Source organism: Ruditapes philippinarum, unplaced genomic scaffold, assembly GCF_026571515.1.
Source record: "Ruditapes philippinarum isolate M1 unplaced genomic scaffold, ASM2657151v2 ctg211_1_1_1_1, whole genome shotgun sequence".
Classification (NCBI taxonomy): Eukaryota; Metazoa; Mollusca; class Bivalvia; order Venerida; family Veneridae; genus Ruditapes; species Ruditapes philippinarum.
In genome coordinates, this window is record NW_026852000.1 from 154,277 (window position 1) to 174,561 (window position 20,285).

At 31.7% G+C, this 20,285-nt stretch overlaps 2 protein-coding genes and 1 long non-coding RNA gene across 4 annotated transcripts in view; 1 reads left to right on the forward strand and 2 right to left on the reverse strand.

Moving 5' to 3' along the window:
- The window catches only part of LOC132745693 (protein ROP-like), a 29,147-nt gene extending 13,578 nt beyond the window's left edge, over nt 1-15,569 (reverse strand). Inside the window, 12 exon segments of the mRNA XM_060734660.1 lie at nt 2,539-2,648; nt 3,364-3,502; nt 4,101-4,308; nt 4,755-4,862; nt 5,495-5,625; nt 5,905-5,989; nt 6,692-6,771; nt 6,774-6,848; nt 7,572-7,675; nt 8,379-8,534; nt 8,835-8,966; nt 15,474-15,569. Of these exon segments, the coding sequence (XP_060590643.1) occupies nt 2,539-2,648; nt 3,364-3,502; nt 4,101-4,308; nt 4,755-4,862; nt 5,495-5,625; nt 5,905-5,989; nt 6,692-6,771; nt 6,774-6,848; nt 7,572-7,675; nt 8,379-8,534; nt 8,835-8,966; nt 15,474-15,501 (1,356 nt within the window). The 5' untranslated portion in view covers nt 15,502-15,569.
- On the reverse strand, nt 11,930-14,010 carry LOC132745686 (uncharacterized). Its single transcript, XR_009627886.1, has 2 exons — nt 13,820-14,010; nt 11,930-13,031 (listed from the first exon to the last, which is right to left on the reverse strand). It is a non-coding gene; the product is annotated as an uncharacterized LOC132745686 (long non-coding RNA).
- A 2,706-nt stretch (nt 15,570-18,275) lies between the features above and the next one.
- LOC132745703 (rap guanine nucleotide exchange factor 1-like) overlaps nt 18,276-20,285 on the forward strand; it is a 74,583-nt gene continuing 72,573 nt past the window's right edge. For both annotated transcript variants that reach the window (XM_060734670.1, XM_060734676.1), the window contains exon 1: nt 18,276-18,473. In XM_060734670.1, the coding sequence (XP_060590653.1) occupies nt 18,449-18,473 (25 nt within the window). In that variant the 5' untranslated portion in view covers nt 18,276-18,448. The remainder of the gene's footprint in view (nt 18,474-20,285) is intronic.

The window sequence follows — 20,285 nt, forward strand, 5'->3', positions numbered from 1 at the left end:
GGACATAAAATTACAAACTTTTTTGCCATATTTTATATGTGACCCACCCTGAAAAACAAATAAAAGACATGCTCTTATTGATAAAAATATACTGAAACAAACAAATCTAGACAACAAGTCGCAATGTTTCTTTTACACAGCAATACCTACCAAAATTAAACTGTTGTTAGCCTAATATTTTATTTTATACACCTGATTTGTGCAACTTGTTCAGAAATATTTTAGAATACACTTTATAAAAAAAAAATATGTATATAGAATATAGAATTAAGAACTACACAACAACAAAAATACAGTTAAAATAAAGTGCAATCAAGACAAAATCAATGCATTTTATATATATGGTAGTAAAAACAACTAAACAATATTCAAAATGATTAGAATAATTAAAAGAATATAGTTTGGAAATTTACATATTTTTATCATCAAATTTTGTTATTCAAATCTGCTTTAGGTAAGTACGTTATTATTATTTGACTGGGTTGGAAACTATCAGTTATGGTGGCATAAATCTGCTATATGATAACCGGTATGAACAAGGTGTAAAACATCGTCTTGTAATAAGGTTGATGAGTAAAAGCAATCTTTATCTTAACCTGCTGAATTTGTGTGTTTTGTCTGGCTATGAATTTGGAGCAGTCTGTTCAAGGTTTAAAGGAACTTCACTGAGGTTTAGAAGCCTTAAATGTAAAACTTGAATATTTTACATACATCAACTGGGGTTTTAAGATTTACAAAAGAATAATAAAAATATTCTCTGAAAAAAATTGAACATCGTATTTTAGTTCTATCATAAGCCCACTTTGGAGTGAAAAGCATTGCAACACCTTTCAATTTGGGTCAATTTTCATAGTAAGAATAATTTTTCTGGAAAATGGAGTGAGCAAATGAAGTTATTGGTGTAGACCTACACTATATGGAAAATTTATCCTGATAAATTATTTCCAGTCCAAATGTGTCAAAAAACCTTAGTGGAGTCCCTTTAAGTGATTTCAAAATCAAAATACAGATTAAACAGATGTACCCTGGTCTGGCTCTATACTGGTGACAAATGTTGATCACTTTCTGTTCCAGCAGGTTAAGGATTAAGAAAGAAGGACACTTAGTTAAAAACTGATTTAAACTGACTGACTGGATGGGCTTGAATTAATTGTAAACATTGATTATCTGACAGTGACATGATCTGAACTTGTTACCACAGGATTAGAATGTTATGTATGTATCAACATCTGTTTATGAACAAACTTGCATCATATGTTAGGAATTATATTGAAGATTGTTAATTAACTTTATTTCAATCACCAATTTCTTCATGTATGAGAAGGGGACATTTTTGCTGAGTTACTTTGATTTGATAGTAGATATGCAATGGTTATTTTTGTTACTGCCAAAGAATTAGCAAAATAGTTACAGTAATAATTTCTTGATATTTTTCTGAACTGTTAACAAACCTTAACTGGTTACACAATGGCAGAAATATGTCACCATTAAGTCCTAATCCTAGCATTCTATAAATGAGCCGCGCCATGACAAAACCAACATAATGGGTTTGCGACCAGCATGGATCCAGACCAGCCTGCGCATCCGCGCAGTCTGATCAGAATCCATGCTGTTCACTTACAAACCCTATAACAAATAGAGAAACTGATAGCGATCAGCATGGATATCAGACTGCGCGGATGCAAACGCATTATGTTGGTTCTGTCATGGCATGGCTCATTAATAATTTTCTAGAAGCATACAAATACTGACAAATTAATTCACAGTACAACATAAAGACTTGAATAATGCTGAACAAGACATAACTCCCTTGGTACCACTCATACATACAAGGTGTGGATAATGTTTTCATAATCATAACTTGAATACAATCTAAATAGATTTAAGTTAAGATTACAATATTATAAGTATTGAGTAATTTAAATCAAAAGAAAGATAAGATGAAAGTTTAAGTGAAGAATAAATATTTGGTGGCTTATTACCAACACGGAATAAAATAATAAATAACTCAAGTTTCTTTTTAACTCTACAAGATTATAGTTTCAGTCCTACATTGGTGTTTAATTATGCTGCATTACCATTACTTTGATTTGAAGCAGAAAAGAATTTATTACATTTCTTGAAGGTGTAGGGAAAGTATATTCCTGAGAACAAACCAGAGTTGTTTTGTTAGTCAATAATCTGCCTCAAGTAAGACAAAACTTAAACAAACAAGCTTATAAGGGACACAGATGGGTGCTGTGCGGCAAGATGTAATTTTGATACAGTTTATACAACACTGCCAAAATATCATAAGAAACTGAATTCAATTTCTAGCCTCAATGACCCTAATATACCCAACTTTAAACAAATGAATCTATTTAAAAAGAAATTAACTCACTCTGGCTTACTAACTATGTATTGACAGGAATATACTTTCTTTTTTAACCAGCCTATATCTTTGAATATTGTATATAATATGTATAGAGAGATGATACCATGGTAGTTAAAGTGCTATAATAACTTCACTACAATATACACTAGGTGAAGATATCTTACATCTTGTATGATAGGAACTCCAAGATTTTGCATATTGTTGATAATACATTTCTCTTCCATGGGGACTTGTGCATGCTGAACTAATTTGGCCAGGTTTTCCTCGGTAATTCCTGAAATTATAAAGTTTAAAACTTTACAAGGACTACAAAATACTCGACAAATAAAGACCCTGCAATATGATCTCTACATTAAATACTGACAACATAACAAAGAAAAATATGTATTTTTCACAAAATGTTGGGTTCGAATCCCGTTTGATACTTGGATTCTTTCATGTTATGAAGTTATTCAACTAGTTTATGAAAGGTTTGTGTTTCAACTAAGGTCCAACTTTTGCCTCAAATAATGCGCAAGTAAACCTCCAAAGTTGCCATATCACCTTATGGTGTCAGTTTGATTTTAAATTCAAGAAAAGTGTTGCACACAATTTTTCCAATTAACTTAATTCTGAAATTATTTTTTTTTCTTACTTCATAAACCCAGATTCTTTCTAAATAGAGGAAATACCAATATATGAGCCGCGTCACGACAAAACCAACGTAATGGGTTTGCGACCAGCATGGATCATGACCAGCCTGCGCATCCCCGCAGTCTGATCAGGATCCATGCTGTTCGCTATCAGTTTCTCTACTTGTAATAGGGTTTGTAAGCGAACAGCATGGATCCTGATCAGACTGCTTGGATGCGCAGGCTGGTCTGGATCCATGCTGGTCGCAAACGCTTTACGTTGGTTTTGTCATGACGCGGCTCATATTTACATTAACACAGATAGCAATTACTTTGTCAGACATCTGAATGTTCAAGAACATTTTGTAGAAAACTTACCCCCTTTATGGATGATATATAGAAGTATTATTCGGATTTTATCATAGGCGGTGATGTTCTGGTCAAGGAGTATTGGTACAATATTTCTCATATGGTCTTTAATCTTCTCACCCTCAGCGTCCGTTCCCATTGCTAAATCCTGAATTATCATTGTAGAATAATATATAAAATTGCCTGAATTAATTCATGAATCATGTGATAGAACGTTGGAATAGTAGTACATTTTTACAGCAAGTTGTCAATGTATTAAGTGTTTAAAATTTTTAAGTTAAGCTTTATTGTTATACAAACTGAGAAGTTCTGTTCCATATATACAGTATAAATCATTGTACTGTTAACAGAGGGCTTAAAAATGGCCAAGCCGGTCAATCGGTGCCTCATACAGGAAGATTTTATCACACTTGGTAGATATACGTTTGTCTTGTTTAAATGCCAATCTTATCAAATTTTGGGCACTTTTGATCATAGCGGTTGATCCACTTGACCAACAATCCTGTATAACTAACCAGTAATTACACATTTTTCACTGCAAGTGACCACTAATCCAACATAATTTCTGAACTAGAGTTGAGATACAAATGACAATGAGACTCTATTTCCCAGATCAACTGTGATGGATAAAGTAAACCTTGTCCAAGGATCAAACTAGGGACCCATGAATTACAAATCTGATGCTCGCCATATTAAGCTAAGAGGCCGGACTGGAATAAACAACATGTAACAATACTGTTACTAACCTGTTCAACCTTGCATAATTTATCAACATGTCTCTGGAACACCTTCATACAATCCTCAGCAAGATGAAGATGTGTTGCATACTTGCTTAATTCCTTTTGGTATTGTGGCATAGCTTTAACCATTTGAGATAAGTCACGTAAGTTAGCTTTCTGACTCGATGTCATACGCTTAGCTTCCGCAAAATTTTTCAGCTGTTTTGTAACTTGCCTGTCGTCAAATATAAATTATTAATCACTTCATTTTTTTTTTCTTCAGATCAAAGACGCTTAAACATATTTAGCTAGCATTTAAGATTTGATGAAATGAAAAATATTTTACAATTTGACATAAGTACATAATTATACGAACATACTACATGAAACCAAGTTATTAACAGTTGATCTTACTTATTGTTGTCCTTCAAATTTAAATCTGATATTTCTTTTTTTTCTGTATGGTAAAATACATACAACATTCTAATGCTTAAATAAAATTAATCACAAACAGAACAAGATTTTCCTTTGACCTAAGACAGTGATGCAGTTTTAACCAAGAGGTTGCAAAATTATCTGCTTAAACATTTTTACATATATGAGAATAAACTTTGTGATCAATGTTGTATTTGTTCTTATTTTGTCATTTTGAAGACTGGTTTAAAAGTAGAGACAACTTACGTAGAGACAATGGCTATATGTTGATGTCGAAGTTCTGACCACAGATCATCGTTCTCATCCAGCAGAACTTCCTTCTCCTGTACCTCATTACCTGTTGCATTCTCATACCTAAATATAACAAACAAAATATCTATAAATAACACACATCCTTTGTCATGACTAAAATGTACTAAAAATGTATCAAGAAAATGTTTAAGGAAAGCAACAGTAGCTTAATGTTAATTTTAAATATTACCCAACATTAGTCAATATTTATTAATTCATAGGATCCTTAAACAAATTTTTATTGGGGTTGGGGTTAACGCCACACCAACACAATAGAGGTCATATAGCAACTAAATCATGGGTGCAAGTTGAAAATTTGGAAAAACCTGAAAACCTTTATTCATAATCATTTTCCTACATAATCTAATAGTAAAACATGATGAAATTTGTCACAAAAAACCTGAGCTTCAGGCATATGCCTGAAAACTTGCACCCATGCGACTTTTCAGCATTACTGGTGGAGAAGATCTCAGGAGCCATTCCATGCATTATTTCAGGCACAAACGAGCACCAGAGTAGAAGCACCGACGTTCTGTAAGCTAGCTAGATAGCTTCTTCATACAAGATTGCAAAGTCATGGGATTCAAATTAACAGCGGTGAGGGGCAAGTGGTTTGAAGTCAACGACCTAAACCACTCGGCCCCGGCGCCCCTGGATCCTTATATTACATTCATCAGAACAGGTAAGTGACTTACTTATAGACATCATTTTCTATGGGCAGGAGATCATATGCCATGGCCTGCAAGGTCAGTTCATGTAACAATGGTGATATAGGGTCAAATCCTCGATCTATAATCAATAACTGTGATCGGTCCTTCTGTGGTCCCTGAATTATACAAGTACAATAAACAAACATAAACAAACATAAAAATAGAATATAGTCAGATATATGTGCGTATGGCAAACCTTTATTTTGAATACTTATTTCAGTATTTGTTCCCATCCCTAGACTATACTCACTAATATACTCATGAATAATCAGAAACTCTTTGCCTATGGTTTATCAAATGTCATTTGCTACAGAGAGTCCTTTGACATTAAGTTATGCACCATGTTAATTTTACTTTAAAGACTAAATATACTTCAATACTATAGATATATTTACCTCTCCCATAGTGTGATCATCTGCTCTGTATGCATCTAACTTCTGCTGTACAAGTTGGGCAAACTCTGCATTGCGATCATATTCACTGAAAATACACAGCATAAAACATATTCAATATAAAAACAAACAACGTAAATACAACAACTAATTCTGATGACAGTTTTGAACACTGTTCAGATATCAGCATAATTATATATAAACATAGATATCCAAATAAATCCAATGTCAATAACACAAACACACAAACAAAGTCATATGGCAACTTTACAGCTTTACAGATGAAGGAAGACGTCTGGTGCCCCTTAGTGATTTATTTCATTCACAAGCAAGCACCAAATAGAACCAACAACCTTCAGAAAGCTAGCCTGCATGAAATGATCCAAAGTTCCTCACAGGATTCAAACCCACAGTGGTAAAGGAGCAAATAATTTTGGTTTAAAGTCAGCTGTCTTGACCACTTGGTTACAAAAGCCTTTCAAAAGTTTTTGTAGTTATGTAAATTAAAAATGAAAAATTCACCACAAAATGCATTCTTGTCATACAATATAAATATATAGTAGAACTTCAATAAGTCAATATTGAAGGCTGGCATTTATATAAGAAGGGACTTATATAAAAACTTCAACACCTCAGGAGTTCAACTCCTAAATCGGTCTCATTTAAATGACAAAATTTTGAGCTGTTAACGTTTACAAACTTGTGAGTTACAAAAGTTGTAATAAAAGGGAAGGGCACACAGAAGTTCTACTACAACATCTTTGTTGAAATATGTAAGGGTTTTACTTACCATCTATATCTAACAGCAGGATATTCTCCAAGTGTTGCACATAATGTAGCAATCTGCTCCGCACACCTCTCTTAGGTTAATGGTTTCTACCAGAGGGCTCGTGTTGGGGTTTTAATAGAAATGGAAAGGGTTTTTGTGAGTCCCCAAGGGAAAATACCTAAACATAATAAAACCATTTATTACCTCTAAAATTTTAAAATGCTTATTTGTGGGAAAAGGGTTTTTTCCCAAAATTTTTAGTTCTGACCCGTCTATTCCAAAAATTTAAAAAGGGTTCCACAACAATTAATACCCAATTTTTTATAGAGATTTTGGTTTAAAATTTTCAAAGCAACTTTATCAATCATCCCAAAAATATTCAAATTTTAAACCCCATACTGTCTTCAGGGCATGTCTTTTAGTTTATAAAGCAGGGCAAACATTCCCGATTAATGGGCCTTGGGTTTGGGACCTTTAAATTTATGGCCATACATGCATATAGGAAAAATTCAAATATTATTTTATTCTCAAAAAACAAGGGGGTGTGAAGTTCACCAGCAATAAACATTAGTGGTTGTCAAGATATGATCTTGTACAAGAAGTTGCATTTAAAAACTTTAATCAAATCAAAGAGTTACCCTGACTCTATAGATAGCCCTAGTGAGTAGGATAGCCTCATTCTTCTCTGGATAAATTTAAAACTTAAAAGTGTTAACTACCATTCATATAGCTGATTTCACTTCTGTATTTGTTTTAGTAAATATCATTTTTGAACAATAATTTATAATAATATATAAAGTTCAGTTCTTTCTGTTTTAGCAAGAAAATACATCAAAATACATTCAGACCAGAACCTTTTTCAACAAAGAAGAATACACAAATGAAGTCAGTAAATATTTACCTGGCATTCGTATGGTAGAAAAGCTATATTGATCTCTTTTAATGTTTTAATAAGTTTGGCACATGTGCTCTTGCAAAGTTCATTAAACAACTCATCCGGACATGCTGTAAAACAGAAATTATAATATGATATAGCAAAATTAATGACTTATAAACAATACTATAATTCATAATGTAATAATGTAATCAATAACTTGTAGTAATACAAAGGTACAACAATGACACATAGATTTCATTTTCATGATAGCTTTTAAATATGTTACTGCACTATTTATGTGTTTACTGCAGTGTAGTTCAACACTAACGTTGTCGGACAGCTAACCTTGAAGTTAGAATCCCTGTTATTCCAACTGAATTTGTTAATGTTACCTACTTGAAATAAATAGTCTACTTATCACATTAAATATAGGTTGTGTGTAAGTACATTATGCTTGCATCGTAGAATATCAGACAATTCTTCCTGAATAAAAAGTTGTTATCTTGTTTAAGCCCTAGCTATTTTTTCTAGAATGGAGGGCAGGTTGATTTTTCAACATACTTAAACACAAACTGAAAATTTCTTGAAGGGGCATAACTGTCAAAAATCATTGAACCATTACCAAATTCAAACTTGACCTGCATTTTCATATGATATATCCATATTTCAAAATGGAGTTGAATGTGTGCAACTGTTGCCAAGATAATGAACGGAAACTGATGATGACGGAACACTGTAACAATATATGCCCCAGCCATTATATGGTGAGGGGCATAAAAAGTATAGAAATAATAGAAAAATCTAATCTAAACACGTATCATTCATGTATACCTTCTGTAAAATAAACGTGAGCACATTTATACTGGGGGTTGTTGGGGTTCCAGAAGTCTTGCATGAGAGCTCGGATGGATTTCTCTGTTGGTGTAATAAGGTAAATTGCCTCAAGTCTAGGTAATGGTTCTCTTCTCTTATTAATATGTTCCACCACTGAAATAGATACATGAAAATAAAATATACTGTTTATGAAGGTAATTCTAAAAATATCTAGAAACTGATTTGATTGACATTCAGGATACATGTTATTATGGATAAAAATAAGCATTCAAATATATTAATTATTATTGTCTCAAATGGAAAAAAATTAAACAAATATCTTTTATAACAGTTAAGTTATTACCCAGAATATTTCAAGTTTATATAAAAATGTTCCAAACAAAATACAAATTAGCACCTTTCAAGTTATCTTAATATGAACAATAAAATATAAATAAGTTACTTCAAACTCACATGTGATTCCTTTTGACATAATTTCATGCATTTTACAGCAGGATGACACCATTCTCATACTCAGCTGGTCTACAATGAGGACACGCCACTCACCCTCTTTGTGAGCCGACTGTATCACATCGCTCATTATTTCTAAAAATAGAATTTTCTCATCAATATACCCTGGCAATGCATTTCTTTATTAACCATTTTATAATCAATATTAGAATTCTTATTCAGAACTGTAAGGAGAAAACGTTACTGTCACAAAAACATACATGTGTCTTCCCATATGCACTGAAGCACTTTAATGATGGACCTGCAGCATGTAAATTCTGCCAGCAATTTGACCTGTGAAAGTCTGACATGATTTTTCAGATTTTATCTATGGTGGTCATTTTATGCAGTGAAGTGGAGCATGCCAGCAATATGCACATCACACATTTATCCTGCAATTAAAGGTTTTTCTATTTTCAGCTCCGGTCTGTCATTTAGTGCAGTATAGTGTAAGAGCTTCCAGTTCAAAAATTTGAAAGTCAAAGACTGCAAAATGTTTAACAATGGAAGTCACATTATGTAATGATAAAGTTAAAAGAAGAAAAAGTTTTTATATGGATATCATGCAATTCCCTCCCGGTTACTTGAAGCTGATTTTTACAGTAAATCATTTTATGTCCAACTTGAACTAAGTTAAGAATTACATATTACTGTATGCAAAAAGCCAATATTTCAGTATGTTTAAAAGTATGAAGGAAAATTTGGTTGCAAATAGTACAAAATAAGAGAGATATTCAACATATCTGGGTCAACTACTTAATTAGACCCTAAAACTACTTATCATTAAACATGATTTTGATTGAATATGTTGTTGTTCCCCTGTGTCATACAGCAGAAAATACCTTAAATGTTACAGATTATGACATTTTTGTACCATAAGTTCACTGTTTCCCTTCTTGTTTCAAAACGTTATGTACTGATAACTAAGAGGAGCACAGTATATTAAAAAAAATTGCACAGCACTCTATCTACTTTATCTATCTAAACATGTTTGCCTATTTATCACATTTTAGGACGAGGATAGCCATACTGCTAGCAAAAGTTTATTTCAACCTTTAAGTTGTCTGGGGTTCTCATACGCAGAAGTCAGAGGACGGATCTGGCTACAGACAACACAAGTATATTTAATTTAAAAGGAAATCAAATAGAAACAATTAAACAATATGTATAAAGTGTCATATCTTTTTTGGCGCTGCCATTTTCAATGAAACAAAATAATAATAGGCATGGTAGACCTATCCTACCGTGACCCAAATTTGCATTCTCCTAAATTTGGCGATGTTTTGTTTTTCATCATTCACGAGAGATTTCAGAGGTGAAGGTTAGTCATGTTTATGTCCCACGGTCTATATTAACAACTTGAGTGATTTTCTGCGTTAAAGATGGAGATACGGCTGGTAAACATTAAAAATTATATTATATGACATGGAGAAAATTGGGTGTTTTACCTAATGCAATTTCAAGTTTATCTATACTTTCCTCTATTTGATTGTAATTGTTGCTTAAAATAATTTGACAGTCGCCGTCTGTTATCTTACTACTTTTACTGCCGAACAAGGTCAACATACTACGTCACAATCTTGCCAAAATTAAATATTTACTCCAACATACTATGTCACAATCCCGCCAAAATTAAAAATTTTCTGCAACCAATCAGAATCGCCAAATTTATATGACGTTTTCAGATCGTAGTAAGATTTTACATCAGCCATTATAATTTGTTTATATTTGGCAACTGCTGAACGATTACATTGTTAGAAATCAACTGAAAGTAACTTTAAAATAGTTGTAGTAATTTATATCAAGTATAATTATAGATTACTGTAGTTTATTGAAAATGCCATTGGCATTTGTTCTTATATTGCCCAATTTAGGTTACTGGCATGCGAGCAGTTCCCGTACAGAAGCAGTACCCGTATTTTTCATTTAAACGCTTGATTTTTACTTGCATTCTTCAAAAATTCATTTCAAATCAAGCAGATACATAAACGAGACAAAATCTAAGTGTCAGTTCGGCAGTACGTATATAAAGTCTCATCTTAAATCACTTTCACCTGTGCGTCGTCAAAACGTGACCATGTTTTCTCTGGGGGATTCCGTCCTTGTGCGCATGCGCAAAAATACTTACACGTGAGGCTTGTTAAAGGGTTTTCCACTAATACCACCTGTTTACAAATAAGTAGGCAATGTAATCTGGGATGTACTATAACGGGATATGTCACTCGCGCTTTCTTATCAGTGCCAATGTTGGTGTCCAATTGGAATCGATCGATCGATAAGCGCCGTGTTTAAACGCCGTAATCACGGTACATGCCGGGTTGATCGGATATATTCCGTGCATAAATTTTCCGGTGATTTTGGGAGGTGGGCAATCAAAATCAAAATAGTAGGAAAAAAGGTTGTTGGTTTCTTAAATACTTTTTTCATTGGATCAATTTTAAAAATATTAAATATTAATAAATATGAAACAGATACAGAAAAGTAATTTACCATATTTAATTATGATAGAAAATTTACGTTTTGTAATTAAAATACGTTCAGAAATAACTTAATCATTAAATTTCAATTATAGCTTTAATTACATGGTTTATATTAATTATAGAATATAATTATGTCAAATGTGTCAATAAACATAGAAATTATTTTGTATTGTGACTTATTATTTATGTAATTAAAGTGTACAGCTGCTATATAAACATGTTTATAACATGTAATAATTTTTGGTTTAATAAAATGTCTGACCTTTGTTTTATTCATGTTTGTTTTCAACATGGCCTTTGATAATCTTTGATTTTTAAACATATTTTTCACATATATTTGTAATTATGTTCTTATTTAGCTTTAATCTTCATTTTTGAATAGATTGTTTTCTTACTTCACACAATAATGCCCTTTTAAAATATGCTATTGAATGACAGTTTTAATTATAAATCATAACTCAAATTTTTCATAAAAAGATAACATTTAAGATGCAATGTTCATATATGAAATTTATACATACTGATACACTGCAATATGGCATATGGAAAATCGGATTTTGTTCTCTTTGAGGATATTGATTTAGATTTTTTTCTTGGTGAATTTACAGCTAGTGAATATGAAAATTCTGATGATGAGGATAAGATAAGTGTAAAATCTAAAGATGATAAAAGAAAAACTTATGTATGTGATCAGTGTGATAAGTCATACAATTCTGTATCGGGTATTAGAGGACATTTAAGGAATAAACATGGAGTTAAGAATGTTAAAGGTTAGAAAAACTTTTTTTATGCAATGTTTCTTTCTGTGGTCTTCTTCAATTGTAAATAGTATAACAACTAAGATTCATATTTGCAATTGCCACGTCATACTGGTCATCAACCGGCATACCCATTGTTAGAGTTCCAGCTTCGACCCATTTGTCATGTGACATTTCTGTATGTATATATATGCATCAGACCAGTGGACAATATATCTGTGATTTTTTATACTGAACCACTGACTTATTAAAATTCTTTTACTCGTTTATTAAAAGGCTAGGCAGCATGAAGGACTACCTAGTTGATAAAAAACACTTTATCAATATATTACACATTACAATTTTTTTTAAATATTTATTTCATCTTATGAATATTAGCTGTACAAATGTAAACATAATTGGAATACAAATACAAAAAATATTGTGAAATGAACAAAGAAATACTTGACACATTGAAATCGGCACTTATAATCTACATAAATTACCAAAAAGAAGTCAAAATGTGCATGAATGGCCCCTACTGCGTTAGTAATGCAGTATAAATATGGTGATAAATACTGCAATATACAGTCATTAATTGCACATAAGATATAAATTATCACTTGAATCTTTGATCTGTTTACTTTTTCTTAAAGTTTTAGTATGTTTTTTTCCAAGTGTAATTTCTTTGAAATATTTTGGGTAATCTGGAGGCATGCGGCTTTGAAAAAATGTTTCATCAGATATATGAATGCACAAGTAGGTCCAACTTCATTTTCTCTGTGATACGAATACATATTTTAATCCTTCAATCTGAATCGACAAATTCATGGTATCTTTTGTGACCTTACACTCAGTATCTTGTTCATCATTACTGGTATTCTCAAGCAAAAAGAAATTTGTGAAGAAAGCATCTGATGGAAAGTTTTCAATCTTCGATAAACCTGCAATTAAGATTGAAATAATATTATACAAAAAATAAGGAAATAAAAGACTTTAAAAGTGCAAATAACAATTGACACCATGACAGGATATCATTCATGATATCCAATGACACAGCTAAGGAATCTATAATTTTTAATAAAGATGTTGATTTTTTTTCATTCAGATAACAAATTATGGTTTTCAAAAATTAAAAGAAACCATACCTATTTCTAAAACATTATTTTTTCTACTTTTTAAATATCAAACGACTTAACTGCAAATTCGTCAATTTATGGTTTGGTTTCAGATTTCACCAAAAAATTGTTGAAATTTGACACTGCGTAATGAAAAAATCCTACAAGATAATTGATCCAATTTTATTTTCTTGCTATAGATATGTTTATGTTTTACTAAAAAATACTAACATGGGACAAATTTAATTAACATATAACGTCCATTTACGGGACAAAAAATGTACATCACGTTTGCATTCCGCCATTTTATTTTTCGGATTTTTGTCACAGTTCATAAAATTGGAACTCGTAAAATTTCATTTTATCTCACTAAAATTCCATAATCTTTACGTTAAACCAAAGATATTTAAAGGATCTATCAAAATATTCTGTCAGTTTTCTTGTAATTTACTTATTTAAACGAAGTTTTGCAGACAAAAATTACCCTTTCACGGCGATCAACACAAAACATCAGTTCGATTGAAATTTTTATTCTTTCAACAGACACAGTTTTTCACATTAGATACTTTATACACCATGTTAAAAATACATCGGATCAATGTCATGATACTTACAGAATTATTTCATTTACTTTCTGGGGACTTCAACCCCATTTAGTAAACATACCGATCGATTTTCTGACCGAACATTTCCTCCGCTTTGAACTAAAATTGTAAAATGGCGGCGCTGATTCCTGATTGGACGAAAACATAAGGAGCGATAATCTCTGTGTTTCCCGTCCCCGTATCGTATGTTCCAGATGTAATGTAAACTTGTTTAATTATCAGAATGTTGACCAATATTACTATATATAATAATTTTATGGCTTTGATGCGTAAAATATAATGCATACAAGCATGCTATTGCATGTGAATGCGTTGGGGTAACGGTACCGGGTAATTGATATCCGCGTTTAGTCTACGCTCTATTTCCTGAATTACATCTATTTATCTCTTAGATAATGGTCTGTTCAACAATTGTAAATGAAAAATAGGTCCGATATAATAAAATTGTATAATTATAATGGGTTAGATTTTATGTACGGGAACTACTTCTCTTCATACAAAATAATAGATAATTTCGGTACCCCATATGAGGCCTCATAACTAAGGGTTATACTATGTTTAGAACATGATGGAATTTCCATGATTTGTGTGACGAGCTGAATATTGATGTGTAACATTCAAATTGTGGTGAGTGAGCGTAACAAAAAATAATGTTTAAGTCACTACGATTTTTGTACGGGAACTGCTCGCATGCCAGTACACCGAGATATCTATTTCAATAAGAGAACAATCGCAATTTTTCGGTTCAATAACAATTGTCGAGGTCTTCCCATTAAAATTGGAAGCAGTGCATGAAAAACCGAACAACACTTTTAAAACGGAAAATGTAAAATAAAAAACGAATAATTATTTTAACCAACTTTCCCGTTAATACACCCATAAACACCTTCAATATGATCTACGTAAATAACCGAGGTATATCGAGTGAAAAATACGAGTTGCTTCCCTTACCTTCGAGTAAAATGAATACCGCTTATGCTAAAACAATACAAAATAAGCCATTTTTAAACCGCTGGTTTGTTGTGATTAAATGTCCGATTTTAAAATGTATTACACCAATAGAAAGCTTTGGATCTTAGCTTCATCACAGTATAAACTTTAACACATCTTTTGACTCCTAACTTACCTAAGTATTTAAATTAACTGTTAAACCTACCATATGTCAGACCATTTTACATACGATTTATACAGTGAGATACGCAACCCGTTATCTTTACTCGAAATACTACTGATAAGAATAGCCTGTCGTCTGCTAGTTCTGAAAGTGTTTATCGGTGTATAGGCATTGCCTAATTTCATATTAATTTACACCCCTTATTATAGCAATTAATGAATTGATGCAAATGATTCGTCAGCTCTTACTTTAACATTTTCTTTCACTTCCTGTAACTAAAAGATCAATGGTGAACTATATAATAACTTCGATCATTTAATTTTAAACCAGTTTGCAAGAATATCGTAGGGCTATTTATTGAAAAAATATCAGAATATTGCCTACCAGGCAGAATTAAACCATTTATTTGCTTAAATTTGTAAGCAACAGACCATAAATACAGAAACTTGGCAAAGCAAGAGTTGGTGTTATATACATATTAAATATCCCATTGTATATACTAACATAAACAAGTTCAGCTAACTGACTAGTGGTTAAAATATAACTTACTATCGTTGACAGCTTTCTTCAGCGCCATCTTGAATGTTTTAATATAATTTGACTGGTTACATTCTAATCAGGAGCAAAGATACGCATTCCTAAAGTGCGTAATCAGCATCAAAAGCGGAAAGATCATTTTCGATGTAGGAAAGGTAAGCATTCATATCAAAATATGAGAAACAAATAAAGAAAAATGAAAACGAATTGAATTTTATATCAACACTCCACATATACAGGCACGAATTACAGTCAACCCGGCCCCAAGTTAACCCGGCCTCAACTCAATCCGGCCCCAAAATTGGTCAATACGGCCCCAAAATTGATTTTCAGAGAATATTTTATTAAATTAAATTATTATGTTTTAGACGAAGTTTTGCTTCTTTCAGTTTCCCTTTTGTCTATAATGATAAATTTATTACACACATTAAAAAAAGATTTTCAAAAAATGTATTTTTTTATTTTTACAAATAATTAATTAAAACTTTAAATGTACCAATTGAAGATTATGAACCATATAATAAAGTGATTATTAGGCTATAATTTGTCGGTAATTTAATTGCACCAGTTAAGGCTTTTATACATAATAGTGTTGATGAATGATTATAAATCATCAATAATTATGTGTGAACATATGCATTTATTCAAACGTGATGAACAAATAAGTAAGAGGAATCAATAAACAAATATTTCATGTCTTTATTTGATGTAAAGTCGAAAATATATTATTCTAAACATGAACATGCTTTAACTTATGATGTCTATTTTGGTACCGTTACTATACTAGTAAATCAAGAGAAAAATAATGAAATAATATTTTTAATAACTAACTTTGGAAATATTTAAGGACTTACTCCACGGCTTTATATTACATCCGTGGTTACTCTATGTGTTTTCTTTTCCCACATGCACCTCTACAAAGAGCTGTCCGCAACACTCAGCCATTATTAAAACTGTGTTTGTAGGTATAGACCCGAAATCGAAAGAAGAGAGAAACGTTTTAATATTATTAATATAGCACTTCTTTTTCAGTTTTTCTTATTATCTTTCTATCTTTTTTCTATTCAGGAAATGATGTGAATAATTATCAAGATAAACAGCTCAAGAGAATGTTTTCAATGATTTTTTTAAATCATCACCTTTTATTTAAATAAGTTGTTAACTAAACAATAAAACACATTAGTTTACTAGTTTTGATGACAACGGCTAATGCGATTCTAGATATCATGAATCTTTTTTTTATCTTGTAATAATAATTATTCACATTATTTCTTGAGAAGAAAAAGTTAATGAATAAAATTAGTGGCAAATAACTAATAATAAAAATTGGGGCCGGATTGACTTGAGGCCGGGTTGACTTAGGGTCGGGTTGACTTGTACCGACAGGCGCAATGCTTAAATCGTGGACAAACCAGTTCCCAAACCTCTAAGAATTCAAGAGGTCGATGAGTATGTATAAATAAAATATATATCTTTATAAAAATCTTTACAAATGTACGCTTTAATCTTTATGTAACATTTCTGTAAAATTTGGCTGAAATTCAACAATTATAAAGCACAACCCTCTTTTGTAAAACTGACATGGTCTCTTAAAATAAAGAACCTAATCTCAAACCTCTTCAAGTATCTCTGAAATTCTAATGTTTAGTTTAGCCAATGAAGTGATGTGTCAGGTATCTGCTTTAAGATAATTTTGCTTCCAATATTCATATTTACAATTAGTTAAGGGTTTATTTACAGGACTAACAAAGGTAATAGTAATTTGTATGAAATTGACGCTAAGTAACAACATATGTAATGTAAATATCCGTTCTTATGTATTGTTTTGATTTGACAGCAGCAGACATGTCTGTCAGAACCTTAACTTTTTATGCACACTAGTTAATTGATGACACCATATTCACTCCTACTGAAAAAAAAATAACCTGCTCATGAATAAAAGGTTTGAGAATAGGTTGGGTGTGAGATTAAGTACTTATACGATAAAAATTACAGTAATCAATGGCGTGTGAACGTTTCTAAAAATGTGAAGATATGATGAAGATATATTATTTGTAAGATGAGAAACTACTTTTTTCTCTATTGATGAGTGGGGGAAACCGACGTTTTTGCCAGTCTGTGCGTTCTTTAGGGTCTTTACCTGATGAGTAACAAATGTATTTATTTGACATTTATAAAAAAAGAATATTTCGATAATATTATCGTTGAAAAAAACCCAACCCAACACAACATCAATAAAAACCAGAATCAATTCAAATAATGAAATATAATAAACTGTATTGATTTAAAGACTCGCGCCAAATATCTAAGCTCTCTGCAAAAAGAGCAAAAAGTAGTTTCTCATCTTACAATAATTATCATATAAAATAAATATTTCCTTTAGTTATCACATATTTTGTCGGGTTTTGTCCACTCTATAAAATTTAGGTGTGGGGTTTTGTCCACTCTAAAAAATTTTGAGGTGTGGGTTTTTTGTCCTTCTTCCTTTAAAGGGCATCTGCCCGTCTGGAAAATAATTATAAAATCATAGTTGAAAATGTATATCAAAATGTGTTGGTGCCAAATGTGTTTTTGATAGTGACTTTTAAAATTTTACGCTTTCATAACATGTCAGCCTCCAGCCAATCCTGTTCTATATACCCGCCACTAAATGTTTACTGGACTTTTAATCTATTAATTTCTAAGAACTGGAATATAAATATTAAAACTGATGTCATTAACGAAGACGTAGCTTGGATCAAGGGAAATAATCGTTGTGAGGAGTTTGACTCTCCTTTCGCTAAATTGGCGTAATTTACAGATGCAGAATAATATCTGTTAACCAGTCAAATGAACCAAAATACGGAAGATGGAAACTTGATAATTTTTATTCATAATTAAATGATGATCCTCGTATTATTGTATACGTTTTATACAGATATCATGAACAATAATGACTTTGGATTCTTTGTATCATGTAAATGAATGAATACTAAAAATACAAGGATATGTCTGGGAAAGGCGAAAAACACGGTGAGTATTAATTTTCCTGCAAATTTGACAGTTCTTGGGGAATGATGACTCACTTTTCTTAAATGTAGGTTAAAGCTATATCTTCATTTATATTGAGTCCACACATTTATGATAAAGTAATGCATTCTATTTTGTTTATTATTGGAGGTATGCATCCATAGAGGCCATGATTATTGTTTTTCCATTCATTCATTAACAGCAGCACAATTTATGTTATTCAGTAATAGTATCATATTAACACAAATATCCTTCCTTATAACATGTAAAACTTAAATCATTACAGCATCGTTAAATTATCACTCACTTTTATCAGCCCTTTAGAAGTTAATATCTTTATTTAATGCAATGTTAAAACTAATTTCAAGCTACACATTTTGTAGTCAAAATATATTGACGTGCCAAAGCTTGATTCTGAGATATTTTCGTTCTGGGGCAGAATCTCGCTTTAGAGGCGAGATATTGCCCAGACACGAAAATAGCACAATATCTCGTCGCGCAGTACGATTAGTTGGACTACACATTTTGTAGCCTAATTAATTTGGCGTGAACGGTTTGACCATTTTAACATTTTACAGACTATTTTTCATACTGTCAAACCATTGGAAAAAGACATCGCCGTCCAAAATTATCTCGATGTCTCTTTGACAAGTCTAATTAGTTGGACTGCACGTTTTGCTATATATTGTGAGTGAATGAAATTACAGAATATATCCAGATCTATTACAAAAAATGTGTGCCCTGATAGAACATCACTTTACAGTGTTTTTTCTTTATATAACTACTACCCTAAAATGGTACTGTTCCCAATAGAAAATAGACATTAAAATTCCCAATTTCCAATGTTTAAATTCCCAAAATGGCTGTTCAAATTCCCAGAAGGCCAACTGAGTTCTCTGAAATCATTTAAATCTAAGATATTCATATAAATTACCACTCAATAATTTTACTTAGACAGTGGAAGCTGTTAGCTATCTTTATTCATGCTGACTAATCTTTTTTGTAGCTTAAAAATGTATAATTTTTTTTCCCCCTATTTAAGTCAAAATAACGCTTTTTGTCCCAATCAGTCTGGTACCGGCACCATTCCCAGAGTAGAGAAAAAAAACGCTGGCAGTTCTTCTTGTTTGAAATTAAGATTCCTAAAAAAATGATAAGGAAATCAAATCATAACACAACATAATTGAAGAAGTTTTTGTTCATAATTGGGATGTGGAGGTCATCAAGATCAGAATAGAAAAATGTTTTTTGCATATCAGACTGACGATTCTGCTAGTTTTACCCATGCTGGAAATTGCAAAATTTGTCATTAGGGGTGCCCAATGGGTACCATGCTTTAAATTAATGTCATTTTAGGATTGAACTGTATGCTTAGGATGACATTATTTTACCAAATATGAATGAAGTGGTGAATTCATATGCTATTGAAAGAAAAAAAAGACATTAATTGCCATGATAAATTTATACATTGATGTAAACTATTTAGAATACTGTGAAAATATGCAAGAAAAATGTCTGAGATCTATATATTTGCGGTTTGAATAAGAATATCTGTCCCTTAGGTACTCACCCATGGGCAGCAACTCAGCACTCTGAAGGCCTCGTTATTGCCAAATGGGCAGGTACATGTATTCTCCAGACAGATTTTGGATCTGAGCTATGATATTTGATTGGTATTCTCATTCTAAAATTTACATAGTCATGATAGTGGCAAAATATCTTACTAACTGTTATTTACAGCTCACAAATATGATGTCATGATAATTGATTGTCAATTAACACAAAATATTAGAATGAAATCTGGACTTAATCTTT